The sequence below is a fragment of the Salvelinus fontinalis genome, chromosome 32, assembly GCF_029448725.1.
Source record: "Salvelinus fontinalis isolate EN_2023a chromosome 32, ASM2944872v1, whole genome shotgun sequence".
Lineage (NCBI taxonomy): Eukaryota > Metazoa > Chordata > Actinopteri > Salmoniformes > Salmonidae > Salvelinus > Salvelinus fontinalis.
The window spans coordinates 12,705,759-12,730,160 of NC_074696.1; the positions used below are offsets into that span (position 1 = coordinate 12,705,759).

At 46.5% G+C, this 24,402-nt stretch overlaps 1 protein-coding gene across 3 annotated transcripts in view; it reads right to left on the reverse strand.

The window, feature by feature from the left end:
* Positions 1–324: 324 nt before the first annotated feature.
* The window catches only part of LOC129830759 (rap guanine nucleotide exchange factor 5-like), a 109,167-nt gene continuing 85,089 nt past the window's right edge, over positions 325–24,402 (reverse strand). For 2 of the 3 annotated variants that reach the window (XM_055893454.1, XM_055893452.1), the window contains exons 12-25: positions 19,008–19,086; positions 18,723–18,864; positions 18,146–18,237; positions 16,299–16,329; positions 14,930–15,008; positions 7,412–7,561; positions 6,893–6,990; positions 6,649–6,768; positions 6,026–6,204; positions 4,653–4,743; positions 4,363–4,413; positions 3,989–4,141; positions 3,757–3,811; positions 325–3,675 (exon numbers count right to left, since the gene is read on the reverse strand). In XM_055893454.1, coding sequence (XP_055749429.1) covers positions 3,557–3,675; positions 3,757–3,811; positions 3,989–4,141; positions 4,363–4,413; positions 4,653–4,743; positions 6,026–6,204; positions 6,649–6,768; positions 6,893–6,990; positions 7,412–7,561; positions 14,930–15,008; positions 16,299–16,329; positions 18,146–18,237; positions 18,723–18,864; positions 19,008–19,086 — 1,439 coding nt within the window. In that variant the 3' untranslated portion in view covers positions 325–3,556. The remainder of the gene's footprint in view (positions 3,676–3,756; positions 3,812–3,988; positions 4,142–4,362; positions 4,414–4,652; positions 4,744–6,025; positions 6,205–6,648; positions 6,769–6,892; positions 6,991–7,411; positions 7,562–14,929; positions 15,009–16,298; positions 16,330–18,145; positions 18,238–18,722; positions 18,865–19,007; positions 19,087–24,402) is intronic. The other variant, XM_055893455.1, reaches the window with a different exon arrangement.

Consider the following 24,402-nt stretch of genomic DNA (forward strand, 5'->3'; position numbering starts at 1 on the left):
TTATCCTCCTCCCCCAGTCCTCCCTCCTTATCCTCCTCCCCCCTTATCTTCCTCCCCCACTCCCCCTCCTTATCTTCCTCCCCCAGTCCCCCCTCCTTATCCTCCTCCCCCAGTCCTCCCTCCTTATCCTCCTCCCCCACTCCCCCTCCTTATCTTCCTCCCCCACTCCTCCCTCCTTATCCTCCTCCCTCCACCCCCACTCCTTATCCTCCTCCCCCAGTCCTCCCTCCTTATCCTCCTCCCCCAGTCCTCCCTCCCTCCCACTCTTTTTCTCTACTCTTCCTCTCTCATATATTCACAGAGACAGTGACCAGCGACACAATGTTTAATATGACATAAAACCTATATTTTATTCATCATCTCAAGTAAAACTTTTAAGTAGTAAAACACTCTTTAGAAAAGAGGTGTGGCTTCAGCAGTCAGGGAGGGGGCATATTGCTCTGTGTTTCTCTTTTCCCTAAAGGTACACTCAGCAATATGGCATCATATACAGCGGGGAAACAGAAACAACAACAACAGAATTCAAATCTCCTCAAGGGAGGGCACAATTTAGAGACAATAACTGCAGAGCCAATAGTTGCAGAGCCAATAGTTGCAGAGCCAATAGTTGCAAAGCCAATAGTGGCAGAGCCAATAGTTGCAGAGCCAATAGTTGCAAAGCCAATAGTTGCAGAGCCAATAGTTGCAAAGCCAATAGTTGCAGAGCCAATAGTTGCAGAGCCAATAGTTGCAGAGCGAATTGTTGCAAAGCCAATAGTTGCAAAGCCAATAGTGGCAGAGCCAATAGTGGCAGAGCCAATAGTGGCAGAGCCAATAGTGGCAAAGCCAATAGTTGCAAAGCCAATAGTTGCAGAGCCAATAGTTGCAGAGCCAATAGTTGCAAAGCCAATAGTTGCAGAGCAAATTGTTGCAAAGCCAATAGTTGCAGAGCCAATAGTTGCAAAGCCAATAGTTGCAGAGCGAATTGTTGCAAAGCCAATAGTTGCAGAGCCAATAGTTGCAGAGCCAATAGTTGCAGAGCCAATAGTTGCAGAGCGAATTGTTGCAAAGCCAATAGTTGCAAAGCCAATAGTTGCAGAGCCAATAGTTGCAAAGCCAATAGTTGCAGAGCCAATAGTTGCAGAGCCAATAGTTGCAGAGCGAATTGTTGCAAAGCCAATAGTTGCAAAGCCAATAGTTGCAGAGCCAATAGTTGCAAAGCCAATAGTTGCAGAGCCAATAGTTGCAAAGCCAATAGTTGCAAAGCCAATAGTTGCAGAGCGAATTGTTGCAAAGCCAATAGTTGCAAAGCCAATAGTTGCAGAGCCAATAGTTGCAAAGCCAATAGTGGCAGAGCCAATAGTGGCAGCGTTGAATTGTGTTGATGTTGTTATAAGCAGTCGACCCGCTCTTTATGATGTCATATTGAGGAGTCTACTTTTAAACAGATAAATAATAACATCTCAAACATCATAATAAAATAATAATAATAATATTATAGCAGGGTTTCCCAACTATTTCCTCTGGCCTCCCCTAGACGTTTCACATGTTTGGTTTAACCCTGAACTGGCATACCTGATTCAATTGGTTAAAGGCTTGATGATCAGCTGACTAACTGAATCTGGCAGTTTAGGGTTAAAACTAAGATGTGAATTGTCTGCCAGTAACCGAGGAAAGGGTTGGGAAACCCTGCCTTATAGTAATAACATTATCCATATTAACAGGTCAATAATATTACAGAAGAATAACGCCTTATAGCAAATCTGAAATGGCGCACTATTCCCTGGCTTATATAGTACACTACTTTTAACCAGAGCTCCCTATTCCCTGGCTTATATAGTACACTACTTTTAACCAGAGCTCCCTATTCCCTATAATATAGTACACTACTTTCAACCAGAGCTCCCTATTCCCTGGCTTATATAGTACACTACTTTTAACCAGAGCTCCCTATTCCCTATAATATAGTACACTACTTCTGACCAGGGCCACATGGGTTCTGTTCAAACGTAGGGCATTATAGAATAGGATCTGTGGTCTTGCATTGTGATCTCATGGGGTCGTCACGTCATGCAAACACAACAACATTCTTTAAAACAGAACTTTACATCGTCATGACCACGGCAAGAAAACAACAACAAAACTCTCTTTTTTCATTGGTTCTTTTTTCTCTCTGTCACCCCCCCCCCCCCCATTTTGACATCACACAGGACAGTAACAATCATTCCCTAGTCTCCTGTTTTAAACATTCCAGCATTTCAGCTCCAATTTTAAACCTTTTTATACACAGTTCACTATCTTTACACATCTAACCGTTACCCTGTATAGCTTTACACTTGTATTATTGTTTTTATACAGCTGCCGTGTCATCTGGCACACAGGACCGTCACAGTCTGTCCCCTTTAGAGAAACATAAATACACTCACTATTACAATAAATAGTCCTATAGCAGTGCTGCCCTGCTCCTACACACCTGAATACTGTAGATACATGTGCATGTACTAGTGTGACTACGCCAAGCCTTAACAGGGTAATGTTCTAGATCAGTCAGTGTGACTACGCCTTAACAGGGCAATGTTCTAGATCAGTCAGTGTGACTAAGCCTTAACAGGGTAATGTTCTAGATCAGTCAGTGTGACTACGCCGTAACAGGGCAATGTTCTAGATCAGTCAGTGTGACTACGCCTTAACAGGGTAATGTTCTAGATCAGTCAGTGTGACTATGCCTTAACAGGGTAAGGTTCTGTGTAAAATGCATTGGCTGGGATTGAACCCAGGCCATGTTGCTTAGTGAAATCTGTGTGTAACAGGCATTGAAATAGCAGAACAATCTCTTCAGTCAGTAAAAGTGTAACAACAATATAATAACTCTCTATAAATACCATGTTATAACATCTAAAAACAATGTGTAATGTTATGACCTTTTATGGTATGGCAGGACCAGGCTTTGTTGTTACTATGGATACATGTGAAAAGCTGTGCGTCTGTATAGCTGAATATGGCATATCTTTCCCGTCTGGGCATTTGGCACTGTAACATCCAGAGGCTCACCATGTGGCCTGAACCCATACAGTACACATCTACTGTATGTCTACTCTGTCCATATATACACTGTACATTCATACCATCCATTCATATCTGCAGTCACATGACCGTTTCCCCTACTGAGGATCATCAATACAGTGAAACTGACTGTTAACTTCAGAGCAGAAACAGAACGACACGCAGTCTCAGTAACTGGACAGTAGCTTCATAAAAACTGTATTCACCAAAGAACAATAACGAATGGCCGCCTGTCCTCTTCAAAGGCTTTGTCTTCCGTCAAAGTTTGACCGTCATAGAAAAACAATCTGAATTAGGTTTTGCCAGATATTAATTTTCAGTCTGAACGCCGCCTCAGTGTGCAGCTCTGTGGTTGGCTCGCTGAATCAGTCTTCTGAAGTGTGGTTGGCTGGCTATTTCAGGATGTTGAACTGTGATTGGCTGAGAGACAGTGGCTCGCATGGCACCTTTGATACAGGAAGTGTATTTTCTGTGGTTCTGTGGAGGTCAAAAGTTCCTCTTGGAGTGTGTGTGTTCAGGCGCGTGGCTCCAGTTTGTGTGACAGTTGAAAGAGTGTCTGTTGATTGTCGATGATGTGTAAGTGGTGAACACTCGCCCTGACCTCAGGACTGTCGCTGCCCACCACCTCGTTACCTAGGAGACAGACACGTAGATCAGGTATATATATTAACACAGGCGCACAAACACACAAACAAACACACGCACACAACATACCCATTTGGTCGCTTTGGCAGTGGCGAATCAGACGCACTATGTCGGCGATCATGTGCTGAGGGGTCAGGGCATACAAGAGAGTCAGTCACCAGGGTAACGGTTATAACACACGGACAGATAAACGTCCACACACACACACACACACACATTTTAGTCAATTAGCAGACGCTCTTATCCAGAGCGTCTTGGAACATAAGACAGAGGGAGGGGACTGACACATGGCATCCCTCACCAGTTTCTGGAAGTTCACCAGGTTGTCCTGAAAGGTTTTGTTTCCCTCGTGGATGAAGGTAATGTCTTTCAACAGCAGGGGCATGAAGGGGATCTTAGGAGGCTTCATCTTCTTGAAGGCATCTCTGTAGGCCTTATGGTTCATAGACGGGTCCTGGAGAGAGAGAGAGAGAGAAGTTAGGGTTAGGAGTCAGTGTAAGGTAAGGGATTTGAGGTCAGAGGTTTGGCTTAGGGTAATGTGGATTTGAACTGAAAGGCTGTTATGCCAATAGCCTTGACATTTGTTCAATTCTTTTGTTAAGTCTTCCTAACTATTTTCCACCAGCTTTGTCAAGAAGAATATTACTTTAATAAACCAATGAGAATGAGTCTTACTGTGATCAACTCCAGTTCGGAGAAAATCTTCTTGAATTTCCCCGGAACTTTCTGAACGTAAACAGAGGGAACAGTTACACACACACACACACACACACACACACACACACACACACACACACACACACACACACACACACACACACACACACACACACACACACACACACACACACACACACACACACACACACACACACACACACACACACACACACACACACACACACACACACACACACACACACACACACACACACACACACACTTTTTCTGTCTGTCTCCCTTACCTCCCAGGTTATATTGAGTCTGCTGACAGCTGCAGTGTTTAGTCCCATGATGATGGCAAATGCTGAGTTCAGGTTCCTCTGGGCCTTACAGCTGAACAACACAAAAGAGGAATTACACAGTGCCTTCATAAAGAATTCATACCTTTTTACTTATTCCACATTTTGTTGTCTTACAGTCTGAATTCAAAATGGATTAAATAGATTTTTTCTTGGGTATGACGCTACAAGCTTGTCACACCTGTATTTGGGGAGTTTCTCCATTCTTCTCTGTAGATCCTCTCAAGCTCTGTCAGGTTGGATGGGGAGTGTTGCTGCACAGCAATTTTTCAGATCTCTACAGAGATGTTAGATCGGGTTGAAGTCCGGGCTCTGGCTGGGCCACTCAAGGACATTGAGAGACTTGTCCCGAAGCCACTCCTGCGTTGTCTTGGCTGTGTGCTTAGGGTCGCTGCCCTGTTTTAAGGTGAACCTTTCTCCACAGAGGAACTCTGGAGTTCCAAGAACCCAAGGCCCTTCTCCCCCGATTGCTCAGTTTGGTCGGGCAGCCAGCTCTAGGAAGAGTCTTAGTGGTACAAAACGTCTTCCATTTAAGAATGATGGAGGCCACTGTGTTCTTGGGGACATTTAATGCTGCAGACATTTTTTGGTACCCTTCCCCAGATCTGTGCCTCGACACAATCCTGTCTCGGAGCTGTACGGACAATTCCTTCAACCTCATGGCTTGGTTTTTGCTCTGACATGCGCTGTCAACTGTGGGACCTTATATAGACAGGTTTGTGCCTTTCCAAATCATGTCCAATCAATTGAATTTACCACAGGTGGACTACAATCAAGTTGTAGAAACATCTCAAGGATGATCAATGGAAACAGGATGCACCTGAGCTCAATTTCAAGTCTCCAAAAATGTCTAAAAACCTGTTTTCACTTTGACCCTATGGGTTATTGTATGTAGATTTATGAGTGAAAAAATGTATTTAATCAATTTTAGAACAAGACTGTTACTTAACAAAATGTGGGGTCTGAATACTTTCTGAATGCACTACACACACAATACCCCGTAATGACAAAATGAAAACATGTTTTTATACATTATTGCTGATTTATTGAAAGTGAAATACAGAAATATATCATTTACATAAGTATTCACACCCCTGAATCAATACGTAAGAATCCCCTTTGGCAGCGATTACAAAGATTCAAGGGGTGTAAAAACATTCTGAAGGCTCTGTAAGTGTGTGTGTGTGCGTGTATATATATGTGTGTGTGTCCATGTATATATATGTGTGTGTGTGTGTGTGTGTGTGTGTGTGTGTTAGAGAGCGTATCAAAAGTGTGGTGTGTCATTCTGTGTGTGTGTGTGTGTGTTATCTTACTGCGCTGCGATCTTGATGAACTTCTTGAGCAGCTGGACTCGTTTGTTGAGCGACACACACATCAGAACCTCAGACATGACCCACTGCTGGACCTCGTTACAGCGCTGCAGTAATACAGACAGACCCTCCCGGTGGCTGCCTCCGGTACTACAGCTCATTGTGGAATACACCAACTCCTGCTGTGTGTGGGGGGGGACACAGAGGGTTGTGTGTATTTATGGTAAAATGCATCTAGTGTGTGTGTGTGTGCATATACGTGTGTGTATGTGTGTGTAGTAAAATGCCTCTAGTGTGTGTGTGCATATATGTGTGTGTGTATGTGTAGTAAAATGCCTCTAGTGTTTGTGTGTGTGTGCATATATGTGTGTATGTGTGGGTGTGTGTGTGTAGTAAAGTGCCTCCGGTGGGTGTGTGTGTAGTAAAGTGCCTCCAGTGTGTGGGGGTGTGTGTGTGTGTGCATGTGTGTGTGTGTGTGTGTGCGTGTGTGTGTATGTGTGTGTGGGTGTAGTAAAGTGCCTCCAGTGTGTGTGTGTGTGTGTGTGTGTAGTAAAGTGCCACCAGTGTGTGTGTGTGTGTGTGTGTGTGTGTGTGTGTGTGTGAGTGTGTGTGTGTGTGTGTGTTACCTCGTGTATGTAGTTGAAGAGGTTCCAGTCCAGTTGTGTAAGAGCAGCAGCCATATCCCAGGTGTTGATACCCAGCAACCTCACTGTTCTCCTACTCAGCTCACTGTCTGTTAGAGGGGCCTGCGCACACACACAGCAGCCCCCACACACACAGCAGCCCCCACACACACAGCAACCCCCAGGTAAGATACATCAAAGTCACCTAAATCTACATATTCATAAGCATAATCTCGATATAAATTACCATAATATGTGTGAGATCCCTCTGACAGACCATCAGTTTGCTCTGTGGCGTCAGAGTCTCAGAATACACACACTGACCAGCCTGTAACACCCTCCTCTCTACAGGGGGACAGAAGGACAGTAAGGGAGAGAGATAGAGAGAGCGAGAGAGTAAGGAGGAGAGAGAGAGAGCGAGAGAGAGAGAGAAAGGGGGAGAGAGAGAAAGGAGGAGAGAGAGAGAAAGGGGGAGGGAGAGAGAAAGGGGGAGGGAGAGTGTAAGGGGAGAGAGAGGAAACCTGTCAGTAAATTAGTGTGTGTGCATCTCCAGTGTGTCTTTGTGTGTGTGTGTGTCAAATCAAATCAAATTTTATTTGTCACATACACATGGTTAGCAGAGTGTAGCGAAATGCTTGTGCTTCTAGTTCCGACCATGCAGTAATATCTAACAAGTAATCTCACAATGTGTGTGTGTACCTCCAGTGTGTGTGTGTGTGTGTGTGTGTGTGTGTGTGTGTGTGTGTGTGTGTGTGTGTGTGTGTACCTCCAGTGTGCGTGTGTGTGACCAGCACCATGTCCTCCTCTGGTCGGTCCATCTTCTGACCCACAATCCTCAGCAGCTCTGCGACGCTCAGTAAAGAGTGTGTGTAAACACACAGGTAGGAGTCAGCACTCACATACACACGACACAACACTGTAACACACACATCCAATCAAATGTTATTTGTCAGGTGCTTGGTAAAGAACAGACTAACAGTGAAAAGCTTCACTTACAGGTTATTTTCCAACAATGCAGAGTTAAAGATTAAGATACAACATCAAATCTAGGAATAGTGACACGAGGAATAAAGAAACAGCGAATAAGAACAACATGTAAAAAATAACATGGCTACATACAGGAAGTACCAGTACCGAGTCGATGTGCAGGGGTACGAGGTAATAACATGGCTACATACAGGAAGTACCAGTACCGAGTCGATGTGCAGGGGTACGAGGTAATAACATGGCTACATACAGGAAGTACCAGTACCGAGTCGATGTGCAGGGGTACGAGGTAATAACATGGCTATATACAGGAAGTACCAGTACCGAGTCGATGTGCAGGGGTACGAGGTAATAACATGGCTACATACAGGAAGTACCAGTACCGAGTCGATGTGCAGGGGTACGAGGTAATAACATGGCTACATACAGGAAGTACCAGTACCGAGTCGATGTGCAGGGGTACGAGGTAATAACATGGCTATATACAGGAAGTACCAGTACCGAGTCCATGTGCAGGGGTACGAGGTAATAACATGGCTACATACAGGAAGTACCAGTACCGAGTCGATGTGCAGGGGTACGAGGTAATAACATGGCTATATACAGGAAGTACCAGTACGGAGTCCAAGTGCAGGGGTACGAGGTAATAACATGGCTACATACAGGAAGTACCAGTACCGAGTCGATGTGCAGGGGTACGAGGTAATAACATGGCTATATACAGGAAGTACCAGTACCGAGTCGATGTGCAGGGGTACGAGGTAATAATATGGCTATATACAGGAAGTACCAGTACCGAGTCGATGTGCAGGGGTACGAGCTAATAACATGGCTATATACAGGAAGTACCAGTACCGAGTCGATGTGCAGGGGTACGAGGTAATAACATGGCTATATACAGGAAGTACCAGTACCGAGTCGATGTGCAGGGGTACGAGGTAATAACATGGCTACATACAGGAAGTACCAGTACCGAGTCGATGTGCAGGGGTACGAGGTAATAACATGGCTACATACAGGAAGTACCAGTACCGAGTCGATGTGCAGGGGTACAAGGTAATAACATGGCTATATACAGGAAGTACCAGTACCGAGTCGATGTGCAGGGGTACGAGGTAATAACATGGCTATATACAGGAAGTACCAGTACCGAGTCGATGTGCAGGGGTACAAGGTAATAACATGGCTATATACAGGAAGTACCAGTACCGAGTCGATGTGCAGGGGTACGAGGTAATAACATGGCTATATACAGGAAGTACCAGTACCGAGTCGATGTGCAGGGGTACAAGGTAATAACATGGCTATATACAGGAAGTACCAGTACCGAGTCGATGTGCAGGGGTACGAGGTAATAACATGGCTATATACAGGAAGTACCAGTACCGAGTCGATGTGCAGGGGTACGAGGTAATAACATGGCTATATACAGGAAGTACCAGTACCGAGTCGATGTGCAGGGTTACGAGGTAATAACATGGCTATATACAGGAAGTACCAGTACCGAGTCGATGTGCAGGGGTACGAGGTAATAACATGGCTATATACAGGAAGTACCAGTACCGAGTCGATGTGCAGGGTTACGAGGTAATAACATGGCTATATACAGGAAGTACCAGTACCGAGTCGATGTGCAGGGGTACGAGGTAATAACATGGCTATATACAGGAAGTACCAGTACCGAGTCGATGTGCAGGGGTACGAGGTAATAACATGGCTATATACAGGAAGTACCAGTACCGAGTCAATGTGCAGGGGTACGAGGTAATAACATGGCTACATACAGGAAGTACCAGTACCGAGTCGATGTGCAGGGGTACGAGGTAATAACATGGCTAAATACAGGAAGTACCAGTACCGAGTCGATGTGCAGGGGTACGAGGTAATAACATGGCTATATACAGGAAGTACCAGTACCGAGTCGATGTGCAGGGGTACGAGGTAATAACATGGCTATATACAGGAAGTACCAGTACCGAGTCGATGTGCAGGGGTACGAGGTAATAACATGGCTACATACAGGAAGTACCAGTACCGAGTCGATGTGCAGGGGTACGAGGTAATAACATGGCTACATACAGGAAGTACCAGTACCGAGTCGATGTGCAGGGGTACGAGGTAATAACATGGCTATATACAGGAAGTACCAGTACCGAGTCGATGTGCAGGGGTACGAGGTAATAACATGGCTACATACAGGAAGTACCAGTACCGAGTCGATGTGCAGGGGTACGAGGTAATAACATGGCTATATACAGGAAGTACCAGTACCGAGTCGATGTGCAGGGGTACGAGGTAATAACATGGCTATATACAGGGAGTACCAGTACCGAGTCGATGTGCAGGGGTACGAGGTAATAACATGGCTATATACAGGAAGTACCAGTACCGAGTCGATGTGCAGGGGTACGAGGTAATAACATGGCTATATACAGGAAGTACCAGTACCGAGTCGATGTGCAGGGGTACGAGGTAATAACATGGCTACATACAGGAAGTACCAGTACCGAGTCGATGTGCAGGGGTACGAGGTAATAACATGGCTATATACAGGAAGTACCAGTACCGAGTCGATGTGCAGGGGTACGAGGTAATAACATGGCTATATACAGGAAGTACCAGTACCGAGTCGATGTGCAGGGGTACGAGGTAATAACATGGCTATATACAGGAAGTACCAGTACCGAGTCGATGTGCAGGGGTACGAGGTAATAACATGGCTACATACAGGAAGTACCAGTACCGAGTCGATGTGCAGGGGTACGAGGTAATAACATGGCTATATACAGGAAGTACCAGTACCGAGTCGATGTGCAGGGGTACGAGGTAATAATATGGCTATATACAGGAAGTACCAGTACCGAGTCGATGTGCAGGGGTACAAGGTAATAGCATGGCTATATACAGGAAGTACCAGTACCGAGTCGATGTGCAGGGGTACGAGCTAATAACATGGCTATATACAGGAAGTACCAGTACCGAGTCGATGTGCAGGGGTACGAGGTAATAACATGGCTATATACAGGAAGTACCAGTACCGAGTCGATGTGCAGGGGTACGAGGTAATAACATGGCTACATACAGGAAGTACCAGTACCGAGTCGATGTGCAGGGGTACGAGGTAATAACATGGCTACATACAGGAAGTACCAGTACCGAGTCGATGTGCAGGGGTACAAGGTAATAACATGGCTACATACAGGAAGTACCAGTACCGAGTCGATGTGCAGGGGTACGAGGTAATAACATGGCTATATACAGGAAGTATCAGTACCGAGTCGATGTGCAGGGGTACAAGGTAATAACATGGCTATATACAGGAAGTACCAGTACCGAGTCGATGTGCAGGGGTACGAGGTAATAACATGGCTATATACAGGAAGTACCAGTACCGAGTCGATGTGCAGGGGTACAAGGTAATAACATGGCTATATACAGGAAGTACCAGTACCGAGTCGATGTGCAGGGGTACAAGGTAATAACATGGCTATATACAGGAAGTACCAGTACCGAGTCGATGTGCAGGGGTACGAGGTAATAACATGGCTATATACAGGAAGTACCAGTACCGAGTCGATGTGCAGGGGTACGAGGTAATAACATGGCTATATACAGGAAGTACCAGTACCGAGTCGATGTGCAGGGTTACGAGGTAATAACATGGCTATATACAGGAAGTACCAGTACCGAGTCGATGTGCAGGGGTACGAGGTAATAACATGGCTATATACAGGAAGTACCAGTACCGAGTCGATGTGCAGGGTTACGAGGTAATAACATGGCTATATACAGGAAGTACCAGTACCGAGTCGATGTGCAGGGGTACGAGGTAATAACATGGCTATATACAGGAAGTACCAGTACCGAGTCGATGTGCAGGGGTACGAGGTAATAACATGGCTATATACAGGAAGTACCAGTACCGAGTCGATGTGCAGGGGTACGAGGTAATAACATGGCTATATACAGGAAGTACCAGTACCGAGTCGATGTGCAGGGGTACGAGGTAATAACATGGCTACATACAGGAAGTACCAGTACCGAGTCGATGTGCAGGGGTACGAGGTAATAACATGGCTACATACAGGAAGTACCAGTACCGAGTCGATGTGCAGGGGTACGAGGTAATAACATGGCTATATACAGGAAGTACCAGTACCGAGTCGATGTGCAGGGGTACGAGGTAATAACATGGCTATATACAGGAAGTACCAGTACCGAGTCGATGTGCAGGGGTACGAGGTAATAACATGGCTATATACAGGAAGTACCAGTACCGAGTCGATGTGCAGGGGTACGAGGTAATAACATGGCTACATACAGGAAGTACCAGTACCGAGTCGATGTGCAGGGGTACGAGGTAATAACATGGCTACATACAGGAAGTACCAGTACCGAGTCGATGTGCAGGGGTACGAGGTAATAACATGGCTACATACAGGAAGTACCAGTACCGAGTCGATGTGCAGGGGTACGAGGTAATAACATGGCTACATACAGGAAGTACCAGTACCGAGTCGATGTGCAGGGGTACGAGGTAATAACATGGCTATATACAGGAAGTACCAGTACCGAGTCGATGTGCAGGGGTACGAGGTAATAACATGGCTACATACAGGAAGTACCAGTACCGAGTCGATGTGCAGGGGTACGAGGTAATAACATGGCTATATACAGGGAGTACCAGTACCGAGTCGATGTGCAGGGGTACGAGGTAATAACATGGCTATATACAGGAAGTACCAGTACCGAGTCGATGTGCAGGGGTACGAGGTAATAACATGGCTATATACAGGAAGTACCAGTACCGAGTCGATGTGCAGGGGTACGAGGTAATAACATGGCTATATACAGGAAGTACCAGTACCGAGTCGATGTGCAGGGGTACGAGGTAATAACATGGCTATATACAGGAAGTACCAGTACCGAGTCGATGTGCAGGGGTACGAGGTAATAACATGGCTATATACAGGAAGTACCAGTACCGAGTCGATGTGCAGGGGTACGAGGTAATAACATGTCTACATACAGGAAGTACCAGTACCGAGTCGATGTGCAGGGGTACGAGGTAATAACATGGCTACATACAGGAAGTACCAGTACCGAGTCGATGTGCAGGGGTACGAGGTAATAACATGGCTACATACAGGAAGTACCAGTACCGAGTCGATGTGCAGGGGTACGAGGTAATAACATGGCTACATACAGGAAGTACCAGTACCGAGTCGATGTGCAGGGGTACGAGGTAATAACATGGCTACATACAGGAAGTACCAGTACCGAGTCGATGTGCAGGGGTACGAGGTAATAACATGGCTATATACAGGAAGTACCAGTACCGAGTCGATGTGCAGGGGTACGAGGTAATAACATGGCTACATACAGGAAGTACCAGTACCGAGTCGATGTGCAGGGGTACGAGGTAATAACATGGCTATATACAGGAAGTACCAGTACCGAGTCGATGTGCAGGGTTACGAGGTAATAACATGGCTATATACAGGAAGTACCAGTACCGAGTCGATGTGCAGGGGTACGAGGTAATAACATGGCTATATACAGGAAGTACCAGTACCGAGTCGATGTGCAGGGGTACGAGGTAATAACATGGCTACATACAGGAAGTACCAGTACCGAGTCGATGTGCAGGGGTACGAGGTAATAACATGGCTACATACAGGAAGTACCAGTACCGAGTCGATGTGCAGGGGTACGAGGTAATAACATGGCTACATACAGGAAGTACCAGTACCGAGTCCATGTGCAGGGGTACGAGGTAATAACATGGCTACATACAGGAAGTACCAGTACCGAGTCGATGTGCAGGGGTACGAGGTAATAACATGGCTATATACAGGAAGTACCAGTACCGAGTCGATGTGCAGGGTTACGAGGTAATAACATGGCTATATACAGGAAGTACCAGTACCGAGTCGATGTGCAGGGGTACGAGGTAATAACATGGCTATATACAGGGAGTACCAGTACCGAGTCGATGTGCAGGGGTACGAGGTAATAACATGGCTATATACAGGGAGTACCAGTACCGAGTCGATGTGCAGGGGTACGAGGTAATAACATGGCTACATACAGGAAGTACCAGTACCGAGTCGATGTGCAGGGGTACAAGGTAATAACATGGCTATATACAGGGAGTACCAGTACCGAGTCGATGTGCAGGGGTACAAGGTAATAGCATGGCTATATACAGGAAGTACCAGTACCGAGTCGATGTGCAGGGGTACGAGGTAATAACATGGCTACATACAGGAAGTACCAGTACCGAGTCCATGTGCAGGGGTACGAGGTAATAACATGGCTATATACAGGAAGTACCAGTACCGAGTCGATGTGCAGGGGTACGAGGTAATAACATGGCTACATACAGGAAGTACCAGTACCGAGTCGATGTGCAGGGGTACGAGCTAATAACATGGCTATATACAGGAAGTACCAGTACCGAGTCGATGTGCAGGGGTACGAGGTAATTGAGGTAGATACTGTGTGTACATGTAGGTAGGGGTAAAGTGACTAGACAACAGGATAGATAATAGACAGTAGCAGCAGTATACTGTAGGTAGGGGTAAAGTGACTAGACAACAGGATAGATAATAGACAGTAACAGCAGTATACTGTAGGTAGGGGTAAAGGATAGATAATAGACAGTAGCAGCAGTATACTGTAGGTAGGGGTAAAGGATAGATAATAGACAGTAACAGCAGTATACTGTAGGTAGGGGTAAAGTGACTAGACAACAGGATAGATAATAGTCAGTAACAGCAGTATACTGTAGGTAGGGGTAAAGGATAGATAATAGACAGTAGCAGCAGTATACTGTAGGTAGGGGTAAAGGATAGATAATAGACAGTAACAGCAGTATACTGTAGGTAGGGGTAAAGTGACTAGACAACAGGATAGATAATAGACAGTAACAGCAGTATACTCTAGGTAGGGGTAAAGGATAGATAATAGACAGTAACAGCAGTATACTGTAGGTAGGGGTAAAGTGACTAGACAACAGGATAGATAATAGACAGTAACAGCAGTATACTCTAGGTAGGGGTAAAGGATAGATAATAGACAGTAACAGCAGTATACTGTAGGTATGGGTAAAGGATAGATAATAGACAGTAACAGCAGTATACTGTAGGTAGGGGTACAGGATAGATAATAGACAGTAACAGCAGTATACTGTAGGTAGGGGTACAGGATAGATAATAGACAGTAACAGCAGTATACTGTAGGTAGGGGTAAAGTGACTAGACACATAAAATCATGGCATCACGTGTGTTCTCACCCTCCTTGGTGTCAACCTGAGGGGAACGGAGCGGAAGACTGTTCTCTTTTAAACTGAGCTGCTGGAACATAGGTTTACTCTGGAGAGAGATAGACAAAAGGATGAAGGGATGGAGCGAGAAGGAGAGAATGACAGATGGAGAGAGATGGGATGGGAGAGGGGAGAGAGGGGATGGGAGAGGGGAGAGAGGGGATGGCAGAGGAGAGAGAGAAGGGGGAAAGTGAGATGGCGAAAGATAGAGAGACAAAGAGTGGGGAGAGAGAGAAGGGGACAGTTGGATATAAACCATTTGATTATTAACTTAGCAGTAACAGATACTTTATACCCTCGCCCCTCTTCCCTCCCTCTCTCATCCATCTTCTCTGCCTACCCTCGCCCCTCTTCCCTCGCTCTCTCATCCATCTTCTCTGTCTACCCTCGCCCCTCTTCCCTCCCTCTCTCCCCATCTTCTCTGTCTACCCTCACCCCTCTTTTCCCTCCATCTCTCCCCATCTCTTTCTACCCTCGCCCCTTCCTCTCTCCCCCGTTCTTCTCTTTCTACCCTCGCCCCTCTTCCCTCCCTCTCCCCCCATCTTCTCTGTCTACCCTTGCCCCCGATTCCCTCCCTCTCTCCACTATCTTCTCTGTCTATCCTAGCCCCTCTTCCCTCCCTCTCTCTCCCATCTTCTCCGTCTACCCTCGCCCCTCTTCCCATCTTCTCTTTCTACCCTCGCCCCTCTTCCCTCTCTCTCCCCATCTTCTCTTTCTACCCTCGCCCCTCCTCCCTCCCTCTCTCCTCCATCTTCTCTTTCTACCCTTGCCCCTCTTCCCTCCCTCTCTCGCCCATCTTCTCTTTCTACCCTCGCCCCTCTTCCCATCTTCTCTTTCTACCCTCGCCCCTCTTCCCTCCCTCTCTCCCCATCTTCTCTGTCTACCCTCGCCCCTCTTCCCTCCCTCTCTCCCCCATCTTCTCTTTCTACCCTCGCCCCTCTTTCTACCCTCCCTCTCTCCCCCACCTTCTCTTTCTACCCTCGCCCCTCTTCCCTCCCTCTCGCCCCATCTTCTCTTTCTACCCTCGCCCCTCTTCCCTCTTCCCATCTTCTCTTTTTACCCTCGCCCCTCTTCCCTCCCTCTCTCCCCATCTTCTCTGTCTACCCTCGCCCCTCTTCCCTCCCTCTCTCCCCCTTCTTCTCTTTCTACCCTTGCCCCTCTTCCCTCCCTCTCTCCCCATCTTCTCTTTCTACCCTCGCCCCTCCCTCTCTCCCCCATCTTCTCCGTCTACCCTCGCCCCTCTTCCCTCCCTCTCGCCCCATCTTCTCTTTCTACCCTCGCCCCTCCCTCTCTCCCCCATCTTCTCCGTCTACCCTCGCCCCGCTTCCCTCCCTCTCACCTTTTGCTGTGGAGGACATTCATCCACAGTGCTGAAACACAAACAAACAGAGAAACTAATAAACATGTAACTCCATATTTGCTTGTTCATAAAGAACAACTGAAGCTTCTTTTTCCTCTATCCCACTACAGATACACACACGCACGCACGCACGCACGCACGCACACACCGCCCTAGGCTGTGCTCGTGTCTCATATAAACAATGAGGTCCTTGTGCTGTACACAAACAACACATACATATTCACATACTGTACATACATACAGTACCAGTCAAAAGTTTGGAAACACCTACTTATTCAAGGGTTTTTCAAATTTTTTACAACTATTTTCTACATTGTAGAATAATATTGAAGACATCTAAACTATGAAATAACACATATGGAATCATGTAGTAACCTACATTAAAAAGTGTTAAAGAAGTCAAAATATATTTTATATTTGAGATTCTTCAAAGTAGCCACCCTTTGCCTTGATGACAGCTTTGCACACTCTTGGCATTCTCTCAACAAGTTTCATGAGGTAGTCACCTGGAATGCATTTAAATTAACAGGTGTGCCTTGTTAAAAGTTAATTTGTGAAATTTCTTTCCTTCTTAATGCGTTTTAGCCAGTCAGTTGTGTTGTGACAAGGTAGGGGTGGTATACAGAATATAGCCCTATTTGGTAAAAGACCAAGTCCATATTATGGCAAGAACAGCTCAAATGAGCAAAGACAAATGACAGTCCATCATTACTTTAAGACATGAAGGTCAGTCAATTCTGGAAAATTTCAAGAAATTTTAAAGGTTCTTCAAGTGCAACTTGCCATAAAAACCATCAAGCACTATGATGAAACTGTCTCTCGTGAGGACCACCACAGGAAAGGAAGACCCAGAGTTACCTCTGCTGCAGAAGATAAGTTCATTAGAGTTAACTGCACCTCAGATTGCAGCCCAAATAAATGCTTCACAGAGTTCAAGTGACAGACACATCTCAACATCAACTGTTCAGAGGAGACTGTGTGAATCAGGCCTTCGTGGTCAAATTGCTTCAAAGAAACTACTACTAAAGGATACCAATAAGAAGAAGAGACTTGCTTGGGCCAAGAAACACAAGCAACTGACAGACCGGTGGAAATCTGTCCTTTGGTCTGGAGTCCAAATTTGAGATTTTTGTTCCAACCGCCGTGTCTTTGTGAGACACAGAGTAGGTGAACGGATGATCTCCACATGTGTGGTTCCCACCGTGAAGCATTGAGGAGGAGGTATGATGGTGTGGGGGTGCTTTACTGGTGACACTGTCTGTGATTTATTTAGAATTCAAGGCAAACTTAACCAGCATGGCTACCACAGAATTCTACAGCGATATGCCATCCCATCTGGTTTGAGCTTATTGGGACTATCATTTGTTTTTCAACAGGACAATGACCCAACACACCTCCAGGCTGTGTAAGGGCTATTTGACCAATAAGGAGAGAGATAGAGTGCTGTATCAGATGACCTGGCCTCCACAATCACCCGACCTCAACCCAATTGAGATGGTTTGGGATGAGTTGGACCACAGAGTGAAGGAAAAGTGCTCAGCATATGTGGGAACTCCTTCAAGGCTGTTGGAAAAGCATTCCTCATGAAGCTGGTTGAGAGAATGCCAAGAGTGCAAAGCTGTGATCCAGGCAAAGGGTGGCTACTTTGAAGAATCTAAAATATAACATCCACTTTTTTGGTTACTACATGAATCCATATGTATTATTTCATAGTGTTCACTATTATTCTAACATGTAGAAAATATTAAAAATAAAGAAAATTCCTGAAATGTGTGTCCAAAATTTTGACTGGTACTGTACACACACACACGCATACACACACTCACTGTCTGCGTCGTAGAAGCTTCTGGAACTCCTTCATGTCTTTCTCCAGAGATGGAAACTCATAAAGATCCTCTAACACACACCTAGAGAGAGTCTGACACACACACACACACACACACACACACACACACACACACACACACACACACACACACACACACACACACACACACACACACACACACACACACACACACACGTTAATATACACCTCTAACAGACAGTTATAGAGATACATTTACGGTACTTAAACCTAAATATATCTGCTGACGTGCTGGGGGACAAACATAGCTGCAAATTCACAAGCGCGCGCACACACACACACGCGCAGACACACACACACTTATCACTGACATGCAGCATACATCCCCATTGCTGCTTGTTACTAGGCAACTATCACCTGGGTTACACTAGATTATCCCCATGACAACACTCACACTCTGGTTACCATGGTAACACAGCACAGAGCAGCAGGTTACAGCAGGACAAGTTGGCAGTGTGTGTGTGTGTGTGTGTGTGTGTATGTATTTGCAGTGATGCTATTTGCCATGTATGTAATAACCAGTGTGTGTGTCCTACCTTCATGAATGTCTTGATGTGTTCGTCCTCTCGTAGGAAGTCCTTATATAGGCGTGTCCAGTGAGAGACCAGGTGTAATACCTTCCTCTTCCTATAGAGGGCCTCCTTCCCTTCCTCCTGACGCACACGCTTACTGCTGTAGGTGGGACTCGTTAAGGACAACCCACACATTCACACTACACAGAGACACAGACATAAATACAGACATACAGAGACAGAGAGACAAACAAAAATGGACACACACAGAGAGCGAGAGAGAGAGAGAGACCAGTGTGTAAAGGATATTGTCCGAGCAGGGCCTGACAGAGGTCGTTGGTCGTCATGAACACCAGGTACGTCAACAGGAAGTCATCCAGCAGCATCTCTGAAACAGGAAACGCATCACAGGTCACAGACATAACAACCTTTATACACCTTAGACAGTGAGAGAGAGAGACAGAAAAGTTGGATGAGGGTTTGTGTCAAAAGGGCATGGGCCAGACTTGAACCCACGGCAACACGGTATATGAGCTCTGAAGGTAGCTGGAATGATTCCCTGTCCAGCCCAGGCCACCATCTATATCCCTCTGCTCTTCTCCCTGAAATGGTGGAGGTAATGGTGGATATTCCCTGTCTAGCCCTGGCCACCATCTATATCCCTCTGCTCTTCTCCCTGGAATGGTGGAAGTAATGGTGGATATTCCCTGTCCAGCCCAGGCCACCATCTATATCCCTCTGCTCTTCTCCCTGGTATGGTGGAAGTAATGGTGGATATTCCCTGTCCAGCCCAGGCCACCATCTATATCCCTCTGCTCTTCTCCCTGGAATGGTGGAAGTAATGGTAGATATTCCCTGTCCAGCCCAGGCAATGCTGTTTCATGAAGGGGTGAGAAGGGATTGGCCTGAGCAAGGTGCTGTACAGAATCACTGATCTACAAATCATCTCACATCCAAATAACCTCTTATTGTGTTATCCAGATTAGTGAATCTGTGCAGGCAGAGCTCAAAAACTACTGGTTCCGCAAGGCAGAGGACAGAGATGAATTATGGAGGAGCAGAAAGGTTCCTATCTGACATTAGGTTCCTATAAATAATGAACTAACCAGTTATCTTTATTTAGATAGGAAAACAAGCTTTTTATTTATATAGAACACCTCTTTAAATGATTCGTATATTTAGCTTGCCTCTCTCTCTCTCTCTCTCTCTCTCTCTCTCTCTCTCTCTCTCTCTCTCTCTCTCTCTCTCTCTCTCTCTCTCTCTCTCTCTCTCTCTCTCTCTCTCTCTCTCTCTCTCTCTCTCTCTCTCTCTCTCTCTCTCTCTCTCTCTCTCTCTCTCTCTCTCTCTCAACACTGTTCTTATTTTCTCCATGTTAACAACTCCTCCAATTTCATCTTCAACATATACCCTCCACACACACTCACATACACAACACACAAATACAAATACGCAGGCACACGCGCACACACTCACAACACACACGCACTTTCACACTCCTGATGAATAACTGAATAACCATGCAGGCTTTTATCCGAGAGAGAGAGAGCGAGAGACAGACAGAGAGAGACGGAGAGACAGAGAGAGACAGAGAGAGAGAGAGAGAGAGACAGACAGACAGAGCGAGAGAGAGAGAAAGACAGACAGGTCAGACAGACAGAGAAGGAGAGAGACGGAGAGACAGAGAGAGACGGAGAGAGAGACAGAGAGAGACGGAGAGACAGAGTGAGACGGAGAGAAAGAGAGAGAGACAGACAGACAGAGAGAGAGAAAGAGACAGACAGACAGACAGACAGAGAAGGAGAGAGACGGAGAGACAGAGAGAGAGAAAGAGAGAGACGGAGAGACAGAGAAGGAGAGAGACGGAGAGAAAGAGAGAGACGGAGAGAAAGAGAGAGAGATGGAGAGACAGAGAGAGAGACGGAGAGACAGAGAGCGAGAGAGAGAGACGGAGAGACAGAGAGCGAGAGAGACAGAGAGTGAGAGAGAGAAAGAAAGAGAGAGACAGAGAGCGAGGGAGAGAGAGAGAGACGGAGAGACAGAGAGGGAGGGCAGATGACAGTCTTTTCACACACACAGAGGACACACGCACACACACACACACACACACATTTACACACACACACATTTACACACACACATTTACACACACACACACACACACACACACACACACACACACACACACACACACACACACACACACACACACACACACACACACACACACACACACACACACACACACACACACACACACACACACACACACACACACACACACCCACTCCTTGCTCCTGCTACACAGTCACAATGAAGAAAACGAATCACCAGGGATTATAGCTACAATACATTCCTGAGAGAAAGAGAGAGAATGAAAGAGAGAACGAAAGAGAGAGAATGAGAGAATGAAAGAGAGAGAATGAGAGAACGAAAGAGAAAGAATGAGAGAATGAAAGAGAGAACGAAAGAGAGAGAATGAGAGAATGAAAGAGAGAGAATGAGAGAATGAAAGAGAGAGAATGAGAGAATGAAAGAGAGAGAATGAGAGAATGAAAGAGAGAGAATGAGAGAATGAAAGAGAGAGAATGAAATAGAGAGATTGAAATAGAGAGAATGAAAGAGAGAAGGAAAGAGAAAGTGAGAATGAAAGAGAGATAAAGAAAGAGAGAGATTGAAATAGAGAGAATGAAAGAGAGATTGAAAGAGAGAATGAAAGAGAGAATGAAAGAGAGATTGAAAGAGAGATTGAAAGAGAGATTGAAAGAGAGAATGAAAGAGAGAGAATGAAAGAGAGAGATTGAAAGAGATTGAAAGAGAGATAAAGAAAGAGAGATTGAAAGAGAGAGAGAGAGAGCTTGAAAGAGAGATAAAGAAAGAGAGAGATTGAAAGAGAGAATGAAAGAGAGATTGAAAGAGGGAATTTAAGAGATAATGAAAGAGATTGAAAGAGAGAGAAAGGGAGAGTAAAAGTAGCGTTGTGTTGCCACACGTGGAAATATTTTGAGAGCAGGGGAGGGAGTGGTGCACACACACACACACACACACACACACACACACACACACACACACACACACACACACACACACACACACACACACACACACACACACACACACACACACACACACACACACACACACACACACACACTCTCTCATACACATACAGTGGGGCAAAAAAGTATTTAGTCAGCCACCAATTGTGCAAGTTCTCCCACTTAAAAAGATGAGAAAGGCCTGTAATTTTCATCATAGGTACACTTCAACTATGACAGACAAAATGAGAAACAAACTTCCAGAAAATCACATTGTAGGATTTTTTATGAATTTATTTGCAAATTATGGTGGAAAATAAGTATTTGGTCACCTACAAACAAGCAAGATTTCTGGCTCTCACAGACCTATAACTTCTTCTTTAAGAGGCTCCTCTGTCCTCCACTCGTTACCTGTATTAATGGCACCTGTTTGAACTTGTTATCAGTATAAAAGACACCTGTCCACAACCTCAAACAGTCACACTCCAAACTCCACTATGGCCAAGACCAAAGAGCTGTCAAAGGACACCAGAAACAAAATTGTAGACCTGCACCAGGCTGGGAAGACTGAATCTGCAATAGGTAAGCAGCTTGGTTTGAAGAAATCAACTGTGGGAGCAATTATTAGGAAATGGAAGACATACAAGACCACTGATAATCTCCCTCGATCTGGGGCTCCATGCAAGATCTCACCCCGTGGGGTCAAAATGATCACAAGAACGGTGAGCAAAAATCCCAGAACCACACGGGGGGACCTAATGAATGACCTGCAGAGAGCTGGGACCAAAGTAACAAAGCCTACCATCAGTAACACACTACGCCGCCAGGGACTCAAATCCCCCCCTCAAGGTGCGAACTCCGGACGCACCACCAAAAGTCTAGGGGAGGGTCTGGGTGGGCATCTGTCCACGGTGGCGGCTCAGGCTCTGGTCGTGGTCCCCATCCCACCTTAGTCAAACCCCGCTTTTGTAGCCTCCTCCAAATGGCCACCCTCCAAATTAATCCCACCGCACTAAGGGGCAGCACCGGACTAAGGGGCAGCACCAGAATGAGGGGCAGCACCAGAATGAGGGGCAACACCAGAATGAGGGGAAACACCAGAATGAGGGGCAACACCAGAATGAGGGGCAACACCAGAATGAGGGGCAACACCAGAATGAGGGGAAACACCAGAATGACTGGCGGATCCTGGCTGGCTGGCTCCGGCGGATCCTGGCTGGATGACGGCTCTGGCTGGTCATGGCTGGATGACGGCTCTGGCTGGTCATGGCTGGATGACGGCTCTGGCTGGTCATGGCTGGATGACGGCTCTGGCTGGTCATGGCTCGCTGACGGCTCTGGCTGGTCATGGCTCGCTGACGGCTCTGGCTGGTCATGGCTCGCTGACGGCTCTGGCTGGTCATGGCTCGGTCATGGCTGGTCATGGCTGGTGCGTGGTGTAGGCACTGGTGGTACTGGCCTGGAGCGAGGAGGTGGCGCCGGAAATACCGGACCGTGCAGGCGTACTGGCTCCCTTGAGCACTGAGCCTGCCCAACCTTACCTGGTTGTATGCTCCCCGTCGCCCGACCAGTGCGGGGAGGTGGAATAACCCGCACCGGGCTATGTAGGCGAACCGGGGACACCATGCGTAAGGCTGGTGCCATGTAAGCCGGCCCGAGGAGACGCACTGGTGGCCAGATGCGTTGGGCCGGCTTCATGACATCCGGCTCAACGCTCAATCTAGCCCGGCCGATACGTGGAGCTGGAATGTACCGCACCGGGCTATGCAAGCGTACAGGAGACACCATGCGCTCTACTGCGTAACACGGTGTCTGCCCGTACTCTCGCTCTCCACGGTAAGTACAGGGAGTGGGCGCAGGTCTCCTACCTGACTTCGCCACTCTCCCTTTAAGCCCCCCCCAAGAAATTTTTGGGGTTTACTCACAGGCTTTTCGGGCTTCCAGCCACGTCTCCTTGCTGCCTCCTCATACCACCGCTCCTGGGCTTTAGCTGCCTCCCTCTCTTCAACAGAGCGGCGATATTCCCCTGTCTGAGCCCAGGGTCCTTTTCCGTCCAATATTTCCTCCCATGTCCACGAGTCCTGGTTACTTTGTTGCGCTCTCCCACGCCGCTTGGTCCTAGGTTGGTGGGTGATTCTGTAACGGGTGTCTAGTTCTTCCTCCTCCTCGGACAAGGAGAGGAGAGAATGATCGGAGGACCAAAATGCAGCGGGTTGTGAATACATAATGAAGTTTATTCAACAAACGACGAAACACGAAAATAACACTTGATAATACACTACAAAATAATAAAACGACGTAGACAGACCTGAACATGGAACTTACATAAATACACGAAGAACTCACGAACAGGAACAGACTACATCAACCGAACGAACAAACGAAACAGTCCCGTGTGGTGCATAGACACAGACACGGAAGACAATCACCCACAAACAAACATTGTGAACAGCCAACCTTTATATGGTTCTCAATCAGAGGAAAACGTCAAACACCTGTCCCTGATTGAGAACCATATAAGGCTAATTACAAGTGACCTAAACATAGTTTACTCACGCCCTGACCAACAACTCACGCCCTGACCAACTAAACACATACAAAAATAACAGAAAACAGGTCAGGAAAGTGACACTGTGCAAGAATGAAGGCTACTGGCCACCTGCCAGGCT